General features: G+C 31.3%; 1 protein-coding gene across 7 annotated transcripts in view; it reads left to right on the forward strand.

Annotated features, from left to right (window-relative positions):
- The window catches only part of LOC127719469 (calmodulin-binding transcription activator 2-like), a 113418-nt gene extending 92015 nt beyond the window's left edge, over nucleotides 1-21403 (forward strand). For 3 of the 7 annotated variants that reach the window (XM_052225609.1, XM_052225610.1, XM_052225611.1), the window contains 7 exons: nucleotides 436-561; nucleotides 2106-2352; nucleotides 4372-4556; nucleotides 4870-5015; nucleotides 6829-7022; nucleotides 8206-8289; nucleotides 15531-21403. In XM_052225609.1, the coding sequence (XP_052081569.1) occupies nucleotides 436-561; nucleotides 2106-2352; nucleotides 4372-4556; nucleotides 4870-5015; nucleotides 6829-7022; nucleotides 8206-8289; nucleotides 15531-15639 (1091 nt within the window). In that variant the 3' untranslated portion in view covers nucleotides 15640-21403. Of the gene's footprint in view, nucleotides 1-435; nucleotides 562-2105; nucleotides 2353-4371; nucleotides 4557-4869; nucleotides 5016-6828; nucleotides 7023-8205; nucleotides 8290-10427; nucleotides 10456-11301; nucleotides 11324-15530 lie in introns of all 7 variants that reach the window. The other 4 variants (XM_052225612.1, XM_052225614.1, XM_052225613.1 and 1 more) reach the window with 4 other exon arrangements.
- The last annotated feature ends 2171 nt before the right edge of the window (nucleotides 21404-23574 follow it).

Below are 23574 nucleotides of genomic sequence, written 5' to 3' on the forward strand. Positions count from 1 at the left end.
AGCACTGAAAATTTATTAGCTCCAAAAGAGCATTAATAAAATAGCAGAAAAAAAAGTCCATGACAGTTATTAGAAGTAAAAGGGTCACAGACCTAATTAAGTAATAGTAAGAAGATCACTTACAGTAAATAGTAGCATAAAAGTCACCGTCAATTAATGACACATGAAAAGTCACTGACAGTAAAAACAGTAAAATTCTAATTGCTTCTCAAAATATCACTGACAGTTTATAGGGGCAAATAATACTGGTAGCAAAAAGGTCAAGAAAGTCCATAGCAAAAAAGATTTTAGAGTGTGAAAACTGCTGGTAGTAAATAAAATAGGACTTGCAATGATTGACAGAAAATAGTAAAAAATGTGAAAATGAATTGGATTTTATCTCACAATGTTTGATTTGATTAACAGTTTGAAGTGTTTGCATGCACTTGATTTCAGATTTGGATGACAACATGTCCGATGAATCCTTCTCAAGTCAAGGGAGCCCGTATATTGATGTGGAACGTTTGTCTTCTGATGACGAGGGTCATGCCACTAGAAATAGAACAGATAGATTATCTATCAGTAAGGGATATAATCTGTTTGACAGGATTTTATGTAATATTTACTTAATTTGTAAAATTTTAGTTTTTATTATCGTGGAATTTGACTGAAATTACAATTCTTGGAATGTTGTACACCCTACTCTAAAAGTGGGGCCATATTGCATTTACCTTGTCTGTATGTTGGTCTGTTTATTTTTCCAACAGATTATTTGGTCACACTTTTCTCAGGTACTACTGGACAGCCTGACTTTATATTTGTTTAGCAACTTAAATTGATGAGTTATAACATGTAAGCACTTTTTGGATCTGTCGGACAACAACTTCCTGTTTCCTGATACTTTGAATTTTTTCAATATATTGAATGAGCTTTAAATTTTTCGTCACATTTTTCTCAAGTACTACTGAATAGAAAGTGTTTGAGTTTGGTCAGCAGCCTAACATTTGAGTAGTAAACTGTGTGCACCTGTTGGATCTGTTAGACACCTACTTCCTGTTTTCTGATACTTTTAATTGCAATTAGGGTCATGCTTAGCACGACAACATGAGCATTCTTGTTTAAATTTAGACTTAAGTTATCTTTTTGGTCTGAACATGATTTTCTAAATAACTTGCTATCAAAGATTATAATTTGTTTAGATTTTAAGCTATTTTTCGGATGTTTTCCTTACAGTATTTCAATAGTGTTTGGATAATTTGCTTGAGAACTGTTATCTTGTTTGTATGATTTTGAATCTTGTTATATTATGTGTGGCAGTTGTTTGCACTGTGTGATTAACAATCATTAATACCTTGCTATAAATAGTTATAACTGCTTTATAAGAGATACTATTCTATGCTGTATAGTGCTATTTACTTACTTGTATTATTTTATTAAGAAATGTTTATTAAATGTGTGTTTAAAATTTAACTTCGTCAAGTACGCTTGTGATCAAACATTTGGAAAACAAAAAATATTAAAGGTTAACTTTGCCTTAACACAACAGACTGAACAATGGAAGTTTAAATTTGCAGGGGAAATTGCAACTATAGATTTAGCCTAATCTCATAAAATTTTATTAATTTGAAATTTGAAATTCATATTGATTTGAAATTTTTATCTTATGTTGAAAAGAGATGTAGAACAAGTTTTAATCAGACAGCAATCCAACAACACACTTTAATAGAATTGTGAGTCCACCAGTTAGTTTTAAAAAATGGACAAGCATCAACAAATTGTTTTGTTCAAACTGAATATCCAATATTGACAAGTAATGAATGATTTCAACAGAGACAACCAAATAATTTATATCAACCGCAAATCTACAGAAACAAACAGCAATAACCGTTGAGTTGAAAATAGAGCATTATTTAATAGGATATGGGGATTTCTTATTTTCCTCACATGTACATATTGCTAAAGAAAAGACATCAGATTTATCTTTCCTGTAATTGAAATAATTTTCAATAATTCAAAGGTTGAAAAGTAATACCCTTAAAATAAAACTTCAATTTTCTTCTTGAACATGTTTTAGCCATTTGCCTTTGATTTACATTTTTTCAAACTGAATTCATGCTTCCTTTAAGGTGGTGACAGCAGTGAGGATGCCAAGAGGCAGATGGTCAACCTTGCTCAACAAATCATTGCAGCCATGCCAATGAGGATCAAATTATCTCCAAGTCGTGTTGATGATGCTGCTGAGTTTGCTGCCCGTGAGAGGAGTAGTTCGTACAGTTCAATACCGTCACAGCCATCTCCCCATGCCTCGTCATATGAAGAGGATTCTGGGATATCTACTCCAATGGGTGATGGATTTGCTTTTGATGAATACAGGTAATGACTATTGTGAAAGTAGAAATTGTCATTGTTCATTTGATTTCTATATTGTATAGATAAAATGAAACCCAACAATAATTTAACTTGTAGATCAATTTTAGAGACAAAACCACTAAGGTTTAACCCCAAGAAAATTAGTTTTTACAATATGATATTGTTGGAATACACTATTAAAAGAATAAAAGTGGAACTTTATCTGTACGATTTGTTGGGAAATTTTACGATTAGAATATTATGAAATAAACAAAAATACAATTGGTTTGAAGGGGGGGGAAGAGGGTTTGAGATATACTGTACTGATGTTTGTATTATTCTGCAAATTGTAACAAGAAAGGTTTCACAAAAATAAAATCTTGCATTTTAAAATTTGACAGTAATTTTAGTATTCAGCATTTCCTGAGTTCAAATTAGTTATGCATTTTTTTCAATTGTTAAACTTTTTCAATTGTTAAACAATCTCCAATAATATTTCTAAATTAACAATATTAAAAAGTTTATACAACACAAACAATTCAGACTTTATGCATAATATCCATTATTATACCCCACACAACGAGTTGCGGAGGGTATAATGTTTTTGACCCGTCCATCTGTCTGTCCGTCTGTCCGTCCGTCTGTCAGTCTGTCAGTCCTGTTTCTTGTCATCGCAATTCCTCTCAAACCACACAACAGAATTTCACGAAACCTTTTTAGATGATAATGACATACTATGTAGTTGTGCATATCGACAGGAAATTATGATTCAATTCTTTTTCTAGGAGTTACGCCCCTTTGAACTTATTTACTTTAATGTACTACTGCAACAGTTTGTCATCGCAACTCCTCTCAAACCACACGACAGAATTTCATGAAACCTTTTCAGATAATAAGGACATACTACGTAGATGTGCATATCGACAGGAAATTACGATTCAATTTTTTTCCAGGAGTAACGCCCCTTTGAACTTATTTGCCCAATATACTACTGCAACCTTTTGTCATCGCAACTCCTCTCAAACCACACAACAGAATTTCATGAAACCTTTTCAGATAATAAGGACATACTACGTAGATGTGTATATCGACAGGAAATTACGATTCAATTTTTTTTCCAGGAGTTACGCCCCTTTGAACTTATTTGCCCAATATACTACTGCAACCTTTTGTCATCGCAACTCCTCTGAAACCACACAACAGATTTCATGAAACTGTGTAGATAATAAGGACATACTATGTAGATGTGCATATCGACAGGAAATTACGATTTAATTTTTTTTCCAGGAGTTACGCCCCTTTGAACTTATTTGCCCAATATACTACTGCAACCTTTTGCCATCGCAACTCCTCTGAAACCACACAACAGAATTTCATGAAACTGTGTAGATAATAAGGACATACTATGTAGATGTGCATATTGACAGGAAATTATGATTCAATTTTTTTTTCTGATACAATTTTTTTTTTCTTACACTTATTTTATTTCTCCAATGACAATGTGAGGACGTGGGGTATGTGAGCGCGCTCACTAAGGTTCTTTCATTGTTTTTATTATACCCCCCGTTTAAAAAAGGGGGGGTATACTGTTTTACCTCTGTCTGTCCGTCTGTCCTTCCATCCGTCCGTCCGTCAGTCCTTCCATCAGTCCGTCCCATGAATATTTTTTTTCACATCTTTCTCAAAAACTACATGGTAAGGATTTCTGAAATTTGGTTTCAGGGTTTATATAAGTCAGCTGTACCGTGTGATGCGTTTTCAGATTCATCACTCAACAACTTCCTGTTTACCGAACACTTACATATTTTTACACTATTGAAATTATGCACTTGCAGCGTGGGTATCATCAGTGAGCAGTAGCTCACAGTATCACTTGTTACATCCTGCTAATTTATTTATCTGTTGAATATAAGTATATAGACAACAGTACAATTTGAATTTTATGAGGGGTTAAATAAAAGATGTTTCATGTTTTAACAGTTCAGTTTGCATGTACATGCCAAGTCCCTATATTTTATTTTATTTATATTATTATTTTTTCAGATATTCTGATCTTGGCACACCAGCTTCCTCTCTCAACAGTCCAGAGTCTACCTGTATTCCAAGTCCCTATAGTCCATACGATTTTAAGTTAGATTCCCCACCTCCTACGACAGAAGAGTTCACAGAATACTTTAATGCTCCAGCGACTTTCATGGAGAAAGATTTCTCACTTCTAACTTTATCAGGTTAGTTATTAGTTATTTAAAATGCAGTAAATTATTGTTTAATAGAATAGAATGGAAACAGGGAATGTGTCAAAGAACCAAAATTTGCAGACAGAGTTCGATTTTTGGCAGTGAGTCACTTACCCTTCTAGAGTAATGCTCATTTTGAACTTGGAGAATTTCAAAGGTTGAGGAGGGGCTATTCATATCCTCAGACACATTCTTCTTTTATCTACAATTTGTGGTTCATAAGGACCATAAGAGCTACAGTTCCACAGTTAATGTTTACACTATATATTTCTTTCATTCATTTTGTATATATTTCATTTTTCAGACCAAGAACAACGCAAACTCTATGAGGCAGCTAAAGTCATACAAAAAACTTACAGAAAATTCCGAAATAAACAACAAATGACTCAACAACAGAAAGAAATGGAGGCAGCTATTCTCATACAGAAGTATTACAGGCGATATAAACAGGTGAGTTAATTCTCATACAGAAGTATTACAGGTGATATAAACAGGTCAGTTAATTCTCATACAGAAGTATTACAGGTGATATAAACAGGTCAGTTAATTCTCATACAGAAGTATTACAGGTGATATAAACAGGTCAGTTAATTCTCATACAGAAGTATTACAGGTGATATAAACAGGTCAGTTAATTCTCATACAGAAGTATTACAGGTGATATAAACAGGTCAGTTAATTCTCATACAGAAGTATTACAGGTGATATAAACAGGTCAGTTAATTCTCATACAGAAGTATTACAGGTGATATAAACAGATCAGTTAATTCTCATACAGAAGTATTACAGGTGATATAAACAGGTCAGTTAATTCTCATACAGAAGTATTACAGGTGATATAAACAGGTCAGTTAATTCTCATACAGAAGTATTACAGGTGATATAAACAGGTCAGTTAATTCTCATACAGAAGTATTACAGGTGATATAAACAGGTCAGTTAATTCTCATACAGAAGTATTACAGGTGATATAAACAGGTCAGTTAATTCTCATACAGAAGTATTACAGGTGATATAAACAGGTCAGTTAATTCTCATACAGAAGTATTACAGGTGATATAAACAGGTCAGTTAATTCTCATACAGAAGTATTACAGGTGATATAAACAGATCAGTTAATTCTCATACAGAAGTATTACAGGTGATATAAACAGGTCAGTTAATTCTCATACAGAAGTATTACAGGTGATATAAACAGATCAGTTAATTCTCATACAGAAGTATTACAGGTGATATAAACAGGTCAGTTAATTCTCATACAGAAGTATTACAGGTGATATAAACAGATCAGTTAATTCTCATACAGAAGTATTACAGGTGATATAAACAGGTCAGTTAATTCTCATACAGAAGTATTACAGGTGATATAAACAGATCAGTTAATTCTCATACAGAAGTATTACAGGTGATATAAACAGGTCAGTTAATTCTCATACAGAAGTATTACAGGTGATATAAACAGATCAGTTAATTCTCATACAGAAGTATTACAGGTGATATAAACAGGTCAGTTAATTCTCATACAGAAGTATTACAGGTGATATAAACAGGTCAGTTAATTCTCATACAGAAGTATTACAGGTGATATAAACAGGTCAGTTAATTCTCATACAGAAGTATTACAGGTGATATAAACAGATCAGTTAATTCTCATACAGAAGTATTACAGGTGATATAAACAGGTCAGTTAATTCTCATACAGAAGTATTACAGGTGATATAAACAGATCAGTTAATTCTCATACAGAAGTATTACAGGTGATATAAACAGGTCAGTTAATTCTCATACAGAAGTATTACAGGTGATATAAACAGGTCAGTTTATTCTATAGGTATAAGAATATGGGTTAATAAACTTCTAAATAGCAGATCAGTAAAATAACATGATAAGTAATACAGGAGATAAAAGACGAGTTACAGCCCTTGAATGTTGGAACCTTCCCAATAAAATGTATAGTCCTTTGGGAATAGTGTATGGTACATGAGAAAAGTTGTATGGTTTTAAAATATTACTTGTTTTAGAAAAAAATGTATTGAAATTTGCAGTTTCCTTAAACACATTTTATGATGGGTAATTTTGAATGGTTTGAATCATATATGATTCAAATGGGGTCGTTACAGTGTATTGTGTAAATTGGAAGTTTACATCATTTAAGGACTGTCAATATTTATACACTTAAAGTAGAAGACAAAAAGAGTTGAAAGTTGAAGGTTTCACTTTTTCCTGATTTAATTGCTTTAAATAACAACTTTATATTTTGCAGTATGCATATTATAAGAAGATGACCCAGGCAGCTGTATTGATACAAAGTCAGTTTAGAAGTTATTATGCTCAGAAACGGTTCAAGAAGAGTCGTGATGCTGCTGTGGTTATCCAAAATCAATACAGGACGTATAAAGAACATGAACGTTTAAAAAAGGGAGGCAACAAATCTGTCATTATACAACAAAGATACAGGTAACTATGGATACCAGTTAAAACCAAAAAATTCTTTATAAGTGGTAAAGATTAGAAATATAAATAGACATAGATGTTGAGTAAAAGTAAAAAAGACAGCAACTTGATGACATCAAAAATAATAAATAAATGAAACAGCCAGTGGGGACTGCTTATTTTTACCTCCAACCCTTAATAATGATATTTGAGTTTGAAGTTCATTTTCTGTACTATGACGATACATTCAAATATTTTTGAAAACAAATTTAAGATATCATCTCTTTATAAGAAGTCAAGCAGTTTTAAAAGGTGTTTAAGCGTGGTGAAATATAGAACCAGTGAAATAAGGAGTATTCATAAAAGTTACAATGCTAAATCTGATTTTGCCCTTAACCAAAGTCTATTATAAGATTTTTATTTCTGCAATTTGTTTTTCAAAGCAAAATTTGATATTTTACTGTTGTCTCATATACTTTAATTGATAGAAGAGAGGTGAAAGATACCAAAGGGACATTCATACTAATGAGTCGAAAAACAAACTTGCATTGCCATGGCAAACAACGAAAAATGACAAAATAACAATATACAAAACACAGCATAGAAAACTAAAGACAGCAACACCAACACCACCAAAAACCGGGGGATCTCATTTGCTCTGGAAGGGTAAGCAGATCCTGCTCCACATGTGGCACACCTGTTGTAGATATTCAACATGAATCCTGTTAATTATACCCCCGCTTTAAAAAAGTGGGGGTATACTGTTTTACCTCTGTCTGTCAATCCATCCGTCCGTCCATCCGTCCCATGAATATTTTTCGTTGCATCTTTCTCAGGAATGACATCATTAGGATTTCTGAAATTTGGTTTCAGTGCTTATATAAGTCAGCTATACTGTGTGATGCGTTTTCAGATTCATCACTCAACAACTTCCTGTTTACCGAACACTTACATCAATTTACACATAACATCCTGAAGTTGAAAATTTTGTCACATTTTTTTAAAGAACTACATTACAAGGATTTCTGAAATTTGGTTTCACAGTTTATATAAGTCAGCTATACTGTGTGATGCGTTTTCAGATTCACCACTCAACAACTTCCTGTTTACCGTCAAGTATTTGGGCAGGGGTATCATCAGTGAGCAGTAGCTCACAGTTTCACTTGTTTGGTACATTTTAACATATTCAGTTCCATATTTTGTACAGGAGTCATTACCAAAGGATACCTAAGCACGTAGGACGTAATTCCGATGGACAGATTGTACAGATAGTCCCAGAGGGTGCTGACAGGTAATGAATGCTGATACAAAGAAATCTGAAAATTATACACAAAAAACACAATCATTTAACAGTATGCACCAAAAACTTTTCTCAAACTTTGCCAGTTAGGCTTATGTTTGTACATACAAGTTGTATTCAGTTTGTAACTAGCTTGAACTAATTTTCACTAAACTAGAGTGATCAAGAATGGAGGTCCAAAAAATGAAACATTGAATCTTTTCCATTGTCTTTACTGTTTAACACAGCATTAGTCTGCAACTTAATTACATGACATTATAGGACTATGAGCAGTATTTTAGTATAGATGTAACCAAAACAAATATTAACATTTGCTTTTGATGCACAAAGCCTTAAACTTAATGTTACACTAATATTTGAAAGCTTTGAATCGAATAATAAACTTGTAATAGGTTTTTTTATCCACTAAATACAGTTTAGTTGTTTGGGAATTGATGCCAAGCTTGATTTATATAAGGACATTGAATGATTGCATTAACTGCTTGAAGCCTTACAGATTTAACAATACTAGTAAATGCATGTTAATGCCATAACATTATCTACCTGGTTCATGCATTTTATTTCCTTTTTATTTTTTTTAATTTGTTAATATATTTGAAAATTATTTTATTTGCAAGATGAACATAATAAACATTCTGTTATTTCTATCAGGACTGCTCCATTTAAACATACAAAGTACCAAGGAAAGGCACTTTAAAAATGGGGAAAACACCTTAAGAACCAAATTTCACCTACATTTTTGTCTCGCCTTGATGGGAGTCAAAAAGCGAGACATAGGTAGGCTGTTTCCTGCGGCGGTGATGGCGTCAACAATGTATTAGTTTGTGATTAGGTCTAGTTCATGGTTAACCACTAGTGGTAGGTCAATGATATTTGGTATGCAGTTGTATTAGCATTGGCACATCTCATTACCATGGAGATTATTTGGCCCCGCCCCCTCAGTCAAGGTCTATTGACTTTGAAACTTTTCATAGCTTACATGTATTAGTTTGTGATTAGGTCAATTTATGGGGAACCACTAGTGGTAGGTCAATGATATTTGGTATGCAGTTGTATAAGCATTGGCATATCTCATTTCCATGGAGATTATTTGGCTCCACCTCCTTAGTCATGGTCTATAGACTTTGAAAATTTTGCTAAATTAACATGTATTAGTTTGTGATTAGGTCAGTTCAAGGGGAACCATTAGTGGTAGGCCAATGTTAATTGGTGTTCAGTTGTATAAGCATTAGCACATCTCATTTCCATTGAGAATATTTGGCCCCGCCCCCTCAGTCATGGTCTATTGACTTTGAAACTTTTGCTTAGTTTACATGTATTAGTTTGTGATTAGATCAGTTTAAGATGAACTGCTAATGTTAATTCAATGATATTTGGTATGCAAATGTATTGGCATTTGCAAGTATCGTTTCCATGGAGATTATATAGCCCCACCCCTGATCATGGTTCATTGACTTTGAAACTTTTACACAGTTTACAAGTTAATGTTTGTGTTTAGGTTTGTTTAAAGGGAACGACTTATGATAAGTCAATGGTATTTGGTATGCAGTTGTATTAGCATTGGCACATCTCATTCCATGGAGATTGTTTAGCCATGTACCTTCAGTCATGGTTCATCGACTTTGAATATTTGCATAACTTACATGTTAAAGTATTGCTATTTTAATTTCAACATTTGCATTATCAAAATTACAAAAAGGCGAGACATATCTCTGTGATAACAGTTTATTATGTTCTTGACACCAACCCATAGTTGAGATTTCAAAGTATCTTCCCTAGATCCCATGTACATGTATGTTTTTATTGAACAGCTCCTAGTGAAATAGCATTCATTGGACAGTCAGCTTACCTTTACTGTCGTCCACTTATCAAATTGTGTCATGTTTGATTTGTATATTTATTTCAAAATTGACAGGGATCAGCATTCATTAATTTACTTTTATTCTATATAACTACTTCGAATCATGATTTATATATTTTATATAATAAATAAATAAATTTTAACTCTTGGCTATAATTGATTTCACATTGTAATGTCCGAACACCAGGTAATTGATCCAATATTGTCTTGTATGAAAATCTGCTCAACGTCGCATTACTAATATAATACATTTAACTAATACATAAAGAGAGTGGAAAATTGTCCATGTTAGGAGGGTATGTAAATTTAATGTCCAATGTTGTTGTCATTATGAGGTACCTTGATGTTGTCTTGAGTAGAGTAGATTTTGATGCCCTATATATCTTCCATTTCTCAAAAAACATTATGATAAAGACAGTCCTGAGTTACATTTTATTGTAGGTATAGAAATTGGTTTGATATACATGGTTTGAGTTCAGTTTTCTTGCTGATATTTAAATATAAGTACACATATTTGTCTTTTATAAAAAAAAAATTCAGTGCTGAGAAAATACGATGTAGTAATAAATATAGAGAAGTCATTCATACCTGCTGACTTATAAAAATCTCCATTGCAGATTTAAGAACAAGAGGACCTAATGCATCTCTTATAAATGTCTTGGGTATTTTAAACCTAATAAATTATGGTTTGGATGGGTACATTGCTAAAATGTAATTTTAACTCTTTTATTTGAGGTACTAAGTTTTAATGAAAGATTTCATCAGTGAGGTTAACTCCTCTCATGGGGAAATCCCCCATTAATCAGAAAAGTTGGCAAGTCTCATTAGAGAAGTTTATGGCAATGTTCATAAATACCAAAAAAATCACTTAAAATCTCATAAACAAACAAGTAAGCAAAGCAAACCTAAAATTGAAGTACAGGAAAGTTTTTCTTCATTGTTGCAGTTTGAAATAGGAGGTATTCTCACACACTTTTATTCCATACTTGTACATATTTAAAATATTTATTTAGTATATACAATGTACTCTTGACATTGGTGAAAATTGCAGCAGATCTTGCATTTAGTTTGTTTATCTATATATGTGTGTGTTTGTGTGTGTTATGTTGCATGTTTGTGAAATGTTGTTGTTTTATTTTCAGAATTATATAATGAGATTTGTAGGTACTTAATAGCTATTCCGCCTTTTTTTCTATATATAGCTTTGTTTGCTTACTTCTCTTATTCAGTTAAATTTTCATGTCTTTTTGTCTATAAAGTATATCATTAATGTGGATTCATTTATTTTAGAGCTAATTTCCTAATGCATGTAGACTGAAACTTTGATTGGCTGGCTTGCTTTGTTTGTATAAACATTTTCCCAAGCATTTTAATTATGATTGACATCTTCAACCAATATAAATAGGCGGAGTTAAACCTGTATACATTATACTTAAATTTGATTGGATTTTATCCTTGTTGTTAGCATGTCAACATTCATACAAACAAAGCAAGCAAGCCAACCAAAGTCTTACTCTACAAGAATTAGGAAATTAGCTCTAATTTGTTGAGGAAAAATTTTATGTTCCTGGATGATTGATTTCATGGTGCAGAAAAACTCTGCATACCAGCCGATATAAGATTTGGACTTCTTTAAACATATACATTCGTGGTTCACCTATACCCACGATATCCACGATAATTGTTATTAAAACAATATCCATGATAGTTGTTATCCCACGATATCCACGATAATTGTTATCCCATGATATCCACGATAATTGTTATCCCACGATATCCACGATAATTGTTATCCCATGATATCCACGATAATTGTTATCCCACGATATCCACGATAATTGTTAACTCACGATAATTGTTATCCCACGATATTCACGATAAATAGTATCCCACGATATCTACGATAATTGTTATTCCACGATATCCACGATATCCAAGATAATTGTTACCCCACGTATGTTAATGAATCTACAGTATTTAATGATATGAAAGATCACATGATAAAGTGTACTGAATAAGAGAATTCCTTTAAAGTATATTAATAAGCTTTCTATAGATTCTGCATACAAGTCACTAGTGTGTATTTTGCTGGTTTTTTTCATCATGTGTGCTGTCACTTTGAGAAAATAATACATAGTCACAGCTTTAGTATAATACTTTGATTTTTTTTTGAGGGGTGGGGGGGCCAAAAACAAAGTTCTAATTTTGAAGTAAATTGATATAATCTATTTACTATTTAAATTAATTATTTTGATTCATCCTGGAAAGAGACCTGGCCTGTTTTCTATGTTCCACTTTTTATGTTGCATTAAGAATATATTTTGTAATTTCAAGGGAGAATACTCTAACTCTTAGAATATTGGTTGATAATTACCATAGCTCTAGCTTTATAATTTCCATGGTTATAGTATTTTAATTTACATACACTAGCTGACATTAGATATTGAAATATACTTTATTATTATTTTATTATGTTATTGTTAGGGTCTACATTTAAGTCAAGTTTATGAAATACTGACCATCATGGATAAAAAGTATTTTCATGTAAATTGCATTTAAAAAATTATTGTGCCATTTTTCAATAGTACTTAAAGGGGCACTAGCTGTCAAATTCATGTTCACCGATTTGACTCAAATTCTCATATTTGATTTATAACAATGTAAAACATTTATCCAAACTATTAAAAGTCTAAAATAAACAGTTAACAGGACATGGGCATGATAACACGTAGCTTTGTTTCGTGTGTATTTTAGTCTAGACGCCATCTAATTAACTATCGAGTTGACCTCCAAAGTCATCCGATGACCATATAAGGGATGTAAACATAAATAAAGATATAAATAGATTAAGCGAACTCTTGCTATTGGATTTTTCTAGGTCTGTTTAATTTCATATTATAGATTAAAAATATATGTTTATCATCGTTTTTACCTGTATAAGAATGATTTTTTTGTGGATCGGATCAGTCAATCAAATGATTTACCTTTGTTTCATTCACTTTCAATGTTGATATTCTTTTCCTTTAAATAACTTTACACATACAATTCACGTGTTATCCATCTCTAGCTAAGGGGTTAAATTGAAGTTCACATGAATACAGATTCAATGAGATCGAATTATTCACTTGCAAGTGAATAACTCATCATCAATGTTTCTTAGCTTATTTTGACAAAATTGAACCATACTGGCGGCTAAAAGCGAATAATTATTTCACTATTTCACTTTCATTAATGATTGAACAAAAAAAATCATATATTAGATTTTTTATATCTCTCATAGCTAGTGCCCCTTTAAGGACTGTTTACAAACAAATCCAGAAACTTTTATATACATTATACTACATTATATACAGAAATCCTGTGATTTCAGATTCGAAATTTGTGTCTTATACATGAAATATTCTCAGGTGAATTTTCAAAAATTCAAATGTCAATTCATTTATTTTACGTGGGTGCCAATATTCATGGATTGAGCAAAAATTGTATTTTCATGGTTTTGCCAGTTCGCAAAGTCTGCATACAAGCTTATAAAATATTTTTAACTCATCAAACATTGAAATTCGTGATTCACCTATTTCCACGTAGTCCCCAAAAAAATGGTATCCCATGAATAATAATGAATCAATAGTATTGAGTATTCTTGTCCATCAGTCTTTGTTGAAAAGTTGTTCACTACTTCTCCTTATTCTATCTTTTAAAAATCCTTCAACCTGGCCCATAATTTTTCGTTAAGGTCGATATAAATTCACTTGATAGTTAAAATTTGTCTTATGAAGACTTAAGTTTTATGTTAAAGTAAATACCTGTTACATATACTGGTATAATGTACAATAAAAAGATAATATGCTTTTTTTTCTCTTATTCTGTATGCATTTAAAGCAACTCTGACCAGTTTGATAAATTTTGAATAACCTCCCTTTGATTGAATTTGTCAGGAGGTAAAGAGATAAAATATATATAAGTATGTAAAACTCAATTCATAAGCTATTGTGATGTTTTTAGCTCACCGGCTTCGGGCCCCATGTGAGCTTATGCCATCACTTGGCGTCCGTCGTCTGTTGTCGTCTGTCGTCATAAACTACTGGGCCAAATACCTTAAAACTTTAACTAAATGTTCCTTAGGGTATCTTGTTTATAAATTGTATCCAAAGTTTTGATCATGTTTTGACAAACATGGCCACCATGGCTAAAAATAGAACATAGGGGTCAAATGCAGTTTTTGGCTTATATCTCAAAAACTAAAGCTTTTAGAGCAAATCTGAAAAGGGGAAAATTGTTCAGTTGGTCAAGATCTATCAGCTCTGAAATTTTCAGACAAATTGAACAACCCATTGTTGGGTTGCTGCCACCGAATTGGTAGTTTTAACAAAATTTTGCAGTTTTTTGTTATTATTTTGAATATTATTATAGATATATATATAAACTGTAAGCAGCAATAATGTTCAGCAAAGTAAGATCTACAAAAAAGTTAATATGACCATAATTGTCAATTGACCCCTTAAGGAGTTATTGCTCTTTTAAAAGACTATTTTACACAATTTATTCATCAAGTTTGCTAACATTTAAAAATCTACAGGTGAGCGATTCAGGCTCTTGAGAGCCTCTTGTTATTAATGTGAAAAATGCGACAGTATCAGGTTTGCAATAATAAATATTTGCATTCATAATTTCAGTACTGTTTATCCTTCACAAAATTTTTGTGATCTCATTAATTCAAATCTCACATTTTAATCAGTAATCCGTGATTTGTAATTTGTAATAATAAATGCACACACTGATTTCTGAATTAACAGTACTAGATATCAGATATATAAAGATAAAACTTGGTATGAAATATAAATGTTAGTGATGATCTCCCTTTGAAAACAGAACTTTTAAAAAATTACAAAAAAAGAATTTACTTTTCATTTCAGGTTTTTATTATACGCCCGTTTACGGGACGTATTATGGTATACCGTTGTTCGTCTGTCCGTCCGTCCGTCTGTCCGTCGTCAACATGTCGGACATTAACTCAAGAATGCTTTAACCAATTTGCATAAAACTTTGGTGAATTGTTTATATCTATTGACGTGAGCTCCCTTTCGTTTTTTATAAAATTTATTTTCAATAGGAGATAAATGATATATTTTTTTCTTAATATTATTGGAATTTGCTGGTCATCATTCAGAGATGACCACATGAGTCAAATTATAAATTATTTTAAAGGAAAATTTGTTAATTAAAGGTAGTTGTAACAGTATTGATGACATAAGCTACCCCATCAGTTAAATGGATTTATTATTTCATTATTAATTTTACATTTATTATATATTTTCCATTCTATTGTGTTCATTCATTTTTAAAAAAAACTAACTTTATTTTATCTTTACAGCACACAAGCAGACCAAAGCAGCTCATCCGACAACATATTACAACTAACAGACGATAACATAACAGCTCCATCTAGTGAGGAGAAATCAAGGGAGAGTAGCAATCATTGACACAAACAAAATTGATCAACAGAGATAACAAGATAATGAACAAAGAATAAATAAGATAGTATGAAAAATGGAAGGTTTAAGGATTTTTGAATTTTATATTTGTAGTGTTAAGTGTTCAGGTTTTTCCCTTATAATGCATAATTATTGTATTTTTTCCAATAATTACAGAATTATTTTACTTTCTGGATGATAGGTCAGATATAAAACTTGGTATCAACTTTGCAAACTGGCAATACTGACTTTCTGTCTTTTTTTTTGTATCAATGAAAATTTTATTTTCAGTGTACTATTATATTTTATAAATTGGAGCACCATTTATTTCAACAGCAAGTATGGTAACATATAATTGTTTAATTGAATAGTTAACGCTTAAAACACTCAACCCTCGAAGAGGAAAATTTTGAGATAAAACTAACATATATTATATTTTATTGTCTATTCAAAAAAGAAATCTAAAAGTATACAAAATGTTTTGTATTATTAGTGCAATTAGTCACAAGGGCTTTCCAATAATTATTTGTAGTAATGAGGATAAGGAGTTAGTGAATCACTTCTAACACGTGTTTGTTAGGTGGTTTATTCTGTCTGAATTACTGTAGGATATATTACTTTATTATAGAATAACACAATCATAGCATTGTTGCCTATTGAATATATACATATACACACATTGAAGACCTGAATATCTCTTTTTTTGTAACTGAGTAGTAAAATGTGTAATATTATTTTCCTCTACCTCTATATTTAAATGACAGCTAATAGAGTATAATAGATTTTTGAGGGTAGGGTAGGAAGGGATTACTGTGAGTAATTTCGTAAACATCAAATGGACGTACAACCATACATGATCTACAATGCATGCCCAAAATTAAAATTTCCTTTCCTACATTAATTTCAATGGAACAGTTCTGGCATGTTCTAACTGATGATATCATTGACAAGTAATGGATTAGATTTTACCATGACATGGAGATAGAGAGTGCTGTAAAATTTTGGCACAAATATTTTGCATTTTACAAATATACCAAGTCTTTGTCATTATAAATTGATGTGCTCAATAACCATAGTGTATAAATACAGTCACTTTTTAGGATTTTATGAATTCCCTATTCATTTACTAGTTATCTGAAAAAAAATTAGACAGTAGTTATTTAAGGGCAAAATATTTATATTTATAAACATGTTGAGAACTCATGCTTAATTATCAATAATAGAAGAAGTGAAATATTCATGTTTAACCCTTTGGAAAGGTTAATTTTTAGAGCATTTGTAAACAGATTTACAAAGTATTTTAAGTAAGTACTTATGTTATATTTAATTTAAGTAAAAGTATTACAGATATTTTGCAAATTACGTATATAGAATTCTCTGTATAAATATTTTGTTAGGAAGTTAAGATGATTAAAGATTACGTTAGATATATTTTGATTGAGTATTATACAAAATATGATCTTTATTATGTATCAATTGAAAGATCAATTAGGTCACATTTGTTTGGTCTTTCTGAAGGCCCTGTTCTTTCTGGGTACACTGGCTTCCTTCACCAATAAAAACTGGTCACTGAAAGTTTTGTTTTTAACACCAACATCTGAACTAAAGAGATTGACAATCTCATCTCATTTAATGGTAAGAAATGTATTTTTTTAAAGATTAGAAATTCTCTCGATGGAGTAGATATCAGCTTTGACTCATTATACGAGAAACATTGTCTTTGAACCAGTTATATATTGTAATTTTTACTCAAACCTGTTAGTATTCAGTAGTAAGGGCAACTTAGGCATTCAAACCTTTTTGTTTGAGCTAAATGTAGTTGGACAACCTTTTCATAAATCCTTTTCATATAAATTATTATGGAAATAGATTGAATGTAATAAAAGACAAATTGATTCACTAATATAAAAAGAAAAATGATTAAATCCTTATTAGATCTTTAAATGAAAATAAGTGTTCAAGACAAAGAATGTTAATTATTGTTTGAAACATATGGTAATTCATAAAATACTGTATCTTATGAATAAAATGGAGGATTAAATTTTGTAGATTTACCTGTAAATAGCCTGTTAAGTTTAAATATTTTAATGTTATCTCCCCCTTGTTAGTTAGTCAATATAAACAGTTTTGGGCTCACACCATTATCTCCCCTTGTTAATTAATCAGTATAAACAGTTTTGGGCTCATTACACCATTATCTCCCCCTTGTAAGTTAATCAATATAAACAGTTTTGGGCTCACAACACCATTATCTCCCCCTTGTTAGTTAATCAAAAATAAACAGTGTTTGGCTCACACCATTATCTCCCCCTTGTTAGTTAATCAGTGTAAACAGTTTTTGGCTCACACCATTATCTCCCCCTTGTTAGTTAATCAGTATAAACAGTTTTTGGCTCACTACACCATTATCTCCCCCTTGTTAGTTAATCAGTATAAACAGTTTTTGGCTCACACCATTATCTCCCCCTTGTTAGTTAATCAAAATAAACAGTGTTTGGCTCACACCATTATCCCCCCATTGTTAGTTAATCAAAATAAACAGTTTTTTGGCTCACTTACACCATTAAACCATATAGTCCTGTGTTATTATTTGATTTATTTTTAGCAGTCATTTGAAAGTTGATATATGAAGAAGAAGAAAAAAATCTATCAATTGATTGAAAGAGTCTCAAATTATTTAAACTTGTCTTCTACTTTTATGAAATAAATTATATAATAATTAACATCCATATTTGTTTTAAAAAATCTTAACCATTAGTTAAATAGAACATAACACATGATCGAATAAAGATGAAAAAAAAATCTGTCAATACATTATCCCAGTACATGTAAAATATTTCATAACTTTAATAATAGACATGAAAATGAAATGAAATAAAGGGCCCTCTAAATGAAAAATTGTGAATTTACCTTGAGCTAAATAAAAATCAGGTTAAAAGTGTTGTGTGAGCCCTTTACTTGAACTTGTATATTTCTGATTAATATTGTTCCTCATATTTATAAAGTTTCCCCTTTTGATTGTTATTGTTTTTTTTCTTGTTGTTAAATTTAGAATTTCTAATTGTAAATGGCATAGATGTTAAATTAAGATCGAGTGTAAATAATATTTAAAGATTTTGTATTAATTTTTTTATGTGTTACATAAATTGTCATGTGTCTTTATTGTCTCAGAGGTACTACATCATAACACTCATTGGTGAACTTGAGTAACAATTCTTTCGTCTCGCCTATGACATCAGTTGCGTAAACAACACTTAGTCATACTGTTTCTCGCATCAACAGTGTCCGCAATTGTTAAAGCTTGTGATTAGCTCACAAAGGTGAGACATCTCTGTGTTTTAAATTTTTTTTTATAAATAACTATCTACAGCAAATACTTTATTTAGAAGATGTCACAGTAAGAAAGAATCAATCAATAACCTTTTCCATGACAACCAAGACTTGTTAGATATTGACTGATATTAGTCATACCTACTGATACATTGTTTACAGTACAATTAATAAATTTAAAGGACCAATTTTTGTTAGAATAGTATAAATGCATCTTGTCCTGCAAACTGGAAATAATGGTATGTATTTAATAGGATCAGAATTTTATAATCTAGTCTAAATGATATGACTGTCAAATCTTACGTCAAGATGTATTTCCCCATTCATTTATATAATAGTTTTTTATATGAATTGACACCCCTATAAGCTCAATTGTAACACGATAAGGGATTTTTCACAAGATTGTTACACAACACAGATCAATGCAAAAATACACAAATACAATTTATCAGCAATAATTAAAATTGTTTTTTTTTTTTTCAAGTTTTTGTTGTCGTCTCAATGGCCATTGTAACTTGTACTTAAAGATAGTTCAGTATTTTATACATTTTTCAGTGTATTTTTTGTGTATGTTTCATATTTTTATCACATTAACAAATAATTTTGAGGAAAAAAACAGATTTTGAACTTTGATGACTGTGGCAGTTGACTGAAATTATTCTCTGTAACAACAGTGATACGTCTGGTTCCATTTAATACAGTCAATCTGATGGAGTTTCTCAGGTTTCTTGATTGAAATAAATTACCTTAGTGGAAAAATCATAATTTTCATTAATCCTTCAATATCTGATAAAAGAGGCAAAGTTTTTTCAGAGGACATTTATTTTGCAAACTGACTGGTAGTTTTAAGTAAACTTACTTATTGCTATTTTCTCAAATTTTGCTTTGATATTTTTTTATGATAATTTTTCATATCAGGCTACTCGAGTGATATGAGTTTTTTTCAGTCGAGAAGAAAGAGAATGTATGACATCATGAACCTACTTCATTGACGTTGATTAGGAAAACAGCGATAAACAGATTGTTAATGGTTTTTCAAACAGGAGGATGTTACTCGCCCTTCAATGAGATTGAAGCAGAGAAACATCCTCTCGTTTGGAATACCATTGATAATCTATAGATACAGGTACCATTGAAGACTGTATGTTGACATTTGGACATCTTTTATTGCTGTATTTTGTTTTGTTGGGTTGCTGTCTGATTGACGTTTACCCACAAGTTTTCATTTATGCCTAAAGGTAGATAATGTGTTGGTGCTATTACCAGGAACATTGTATTGTTTACATGTTGATAGTTACATGAATGCACCATGTTATAGTTGAGCAAGAAGTTCCATATCAGGATATCAAATTGTCACAAGAATAACTGTGAGAAACTGAATGGTCACATGACCAACTGTGAGAAACTGAATGGTCACATGACCAACAGTGAGAAACTGCAAATAATTTTATTATATATTTTTCCTAAATGACAAATGAACTAAATCAAGCGGTCACAAGACCAGTTTCTATGAAAATGCATATTCTTTAATATTAATTATTTATTATAAAATGAACAAATTATTGGAATCTTTTTTATTTATCCTTTGTTGTACTTTGTTTGTAGGCATTGATCTGAGGAACAAATAATCTTGATATATAATGGCTAACTTTAAAGATACAACTGATAACTTTACTACAAATACATTTGACTACAACCTTTCATCAATTATCCAGTTTTTCTGGCAAGTTGGTATTTTATTTAGAATTAAGAGCTTTTTTAAATGAATCAAGTTAGTTTAACTTAGTTGCTCAGATGAAGTTCAGTAAATTTGAGGTAATGCCATACAAAACTATTCTCTTGTTCCATGACACCATTTTTCTTCAAAAACAAATAAATGAAAGTATTTTATATTTTATAGGCAGAAAAACATAGCGGGAGGCATCTTTTCAAAAACTTCTTGTTTATTCATAAGTTAAACTTTAGAACAACTGAAATTTATTTATTTGCAAGTCCCCAAATGCATAGAACACATTTCTGAAGTTGGATGAGTTCTGAATGTGAAATGATATTTTATCGAATACAGAACCTCATTTTTTCATTTCAATAAAATGGCAATAATACAATCAGCAATGTGAACACTTGCAGAAAGATATAATTTTACAACTTGATGATTCGGTAAATTACTGTGAAAGAAAAAAATAACCTTTTTAGGTAGAAAGTTATTTATTCTAGAAAAACTTTAATTATACAAATATACTTTACCCTGAATTAAAACTAATAATTTCTTTCCTCAGATCAATGTCATTGTATTGTGATATTTTTTGTATACTTTTCCTATATTTATTGCAGCTTTTTGCATTTTGTTGATTATTTTTTGTATATTTTTATATTTATTAATTATAGCCTCAATCATGCTTCTGTTTACCATTACACAATAAACTGCCTCTATCATCTGTTAAAATTTTTCTTTGTTTCCCCTTTTAATTTACACCCTAAAGAGTTGACTTTGGTTTAAAGGTATGGTATTTCCTTGACCTTTCCTGCTATGGCAGTAAAACTCTTTGCGAAAGTGGGGCTGTGCAAGATGTAAATTTGCACCGATGTCCAGTTGGAATGAGGATATTAAATCTGATGCCTCCAACAGGGTGAGTGCCAAGCTCTCTCAAGTTACATACCCATTGCAACAATTCTTTCAGTGGTCGTTAGGAGGCCTGTTGCAAGACTAAATTTCTATCCAAATACTCTTATTTTTCAGTGTTTTTATTAGCTGTGACCTAACCCAAAGGGACAAGTGAGCTTTTGCCATCATTTGGCGTCCGTTGTCGTCTGTTAACTTTTACAATGCTCATCTCCTCTGATACTACTGGGCCAAATTTAACCAAACTTTGCCACAATCATCATTTGGGTATCTAGTTTTAAAAATGTGTCCAATGACCTTGCCTGCCAACAAACATGGCCAACATGGCTAAAAATACGACAAAGGGGTAATATGCATTTTTTGTCTATTACCTTGAAAACTGCTATAGATACAGGAAATCTTACAGTGGCAAAAATGTTTAGAATGATGAGATCTACCCTCTGTCTATTAACATCAAAACTGTCAGACGACTTCTTATATGTGTAATTACCCTTAAATGACAAAAAATTTTTTTTCCATTTTATTCTCTTATCTTAAAATTTATAATAGATAGATAGAAACTTTATAAGCAAAATTGATCAGCAAGACAAGATCTACAAATAAGTCAACATGACTGAAATTGTCAGTCAAACCCTTGAATTATCACTTATATTAAATAAAAAATGTCTCTGGGTATTAGCTTGTGTGTTAACCTAACCTATGGAAAGCTGTACCACTGACCTACTGTAAATTCAGAAATTATTGCGAGGTTTTTATTAATGTGAATAATGCAACTAGGTGAGTATCGCAATGATAAAAACTCGCATTTTGATAACTGAAACAGATCTGTATGTAGATTTTTCTGAAATCGCAATAATTAAAATCGCATTCTTGTCCATTTTTGAAAAATTGAAAAATAAAAGCACGCAATAATTTCTGAATTTACAGTATTACACAAGACTATGCAGGCTGGGTCTCTCCTAAGCCATGCGACATTTAGGAGAAGAAAACATATACTGCTTGAGGTAGGCATAATGTGTCCAAATATGGAAACAACTTTTTTCTACAGACTACTTTTTATTCAGCTAGCAAATTCATATTCTGACTTGCAGTGTCAAATTGAAGAAATATAGAAGAAGATATTAGATTGCCTTCATTTGCTGCAAGCAAGCTCAAATTACTTAACCTGCTTATATGAAATCATGCCGTCCTACTCTTATATTGGATAAAAGACCAACTAAACTGTTGCCACATAGATACTTGTATTGCCTTTATGTAATTTAATAGTATAACTCAAATGTTGAAATTTAAATGGTAAACCATTTACCTGTTTTGCAAGTTCTAAAGTCAATGAACCAGGACTAAAGGTGAGGGGCCAAATTATCTCCATGGAAAAAAGATACACCAATGCATATACAACTGAATACCAAATATCACTGACTAATCATTAGCGGTTCTTCTTTAACGTAATCACAAACTTAGTTGTTGTCCCTAGAAACACTACTTGAGGTAAAGCTTTGAAGACTTGTCACCAGCCTGACAAAACCACTAAAACTGTTTACACAGAGACAAGTCTCGCCTGTATGTAATGTTGATAGCATAGAGTAAATGTTGAAATTAAAATGTCAATATTTTAACATGTAAACTATTCAAAACATTCAGTCAATAAAATATAACCATGACTAAAGGTGCAGGGCCAAATAACCTCTGCTGAAAGGATATATGTCAATGCTACTACAACTGCATATTAAATATCATTGACTTATCATAGGTGGTTTGCCTCAAACCTACCTAATCACAAACTTTAGCATTGCAAAAGTTCAAGTCAATAAACCATGACTAATAAGGCCAGGCCATTTAACTTCTATGGAAATGAGATGGAACTGCATACCAAATATTAATTACCATTAAAGGTTCATCTTAAACTGACCTAATCACAAACTTAAACATGAAATATATAAAAAAAACTTTCAGAGTAAATGGACCATGACTGAGAGGGAGGGGTCAAATAATCA

Source organism: Mytilus californianus, unplaced genomic scaffold (assembly GCF_021869535.1).
Source record: "Mytilus californianus isolate M0D057914Y unplaced genomic scaffold, xbMytCali1.0.p SCAF_11, whole genome shotgun sequence".
Classification (NCBI taxonomy): domain Eukaryota; kingdom Metazoa; phylum Mollusca; class Bivalvia; order Mytilida; family Mytilidae; genus Mytilus; species Mytilus californianus.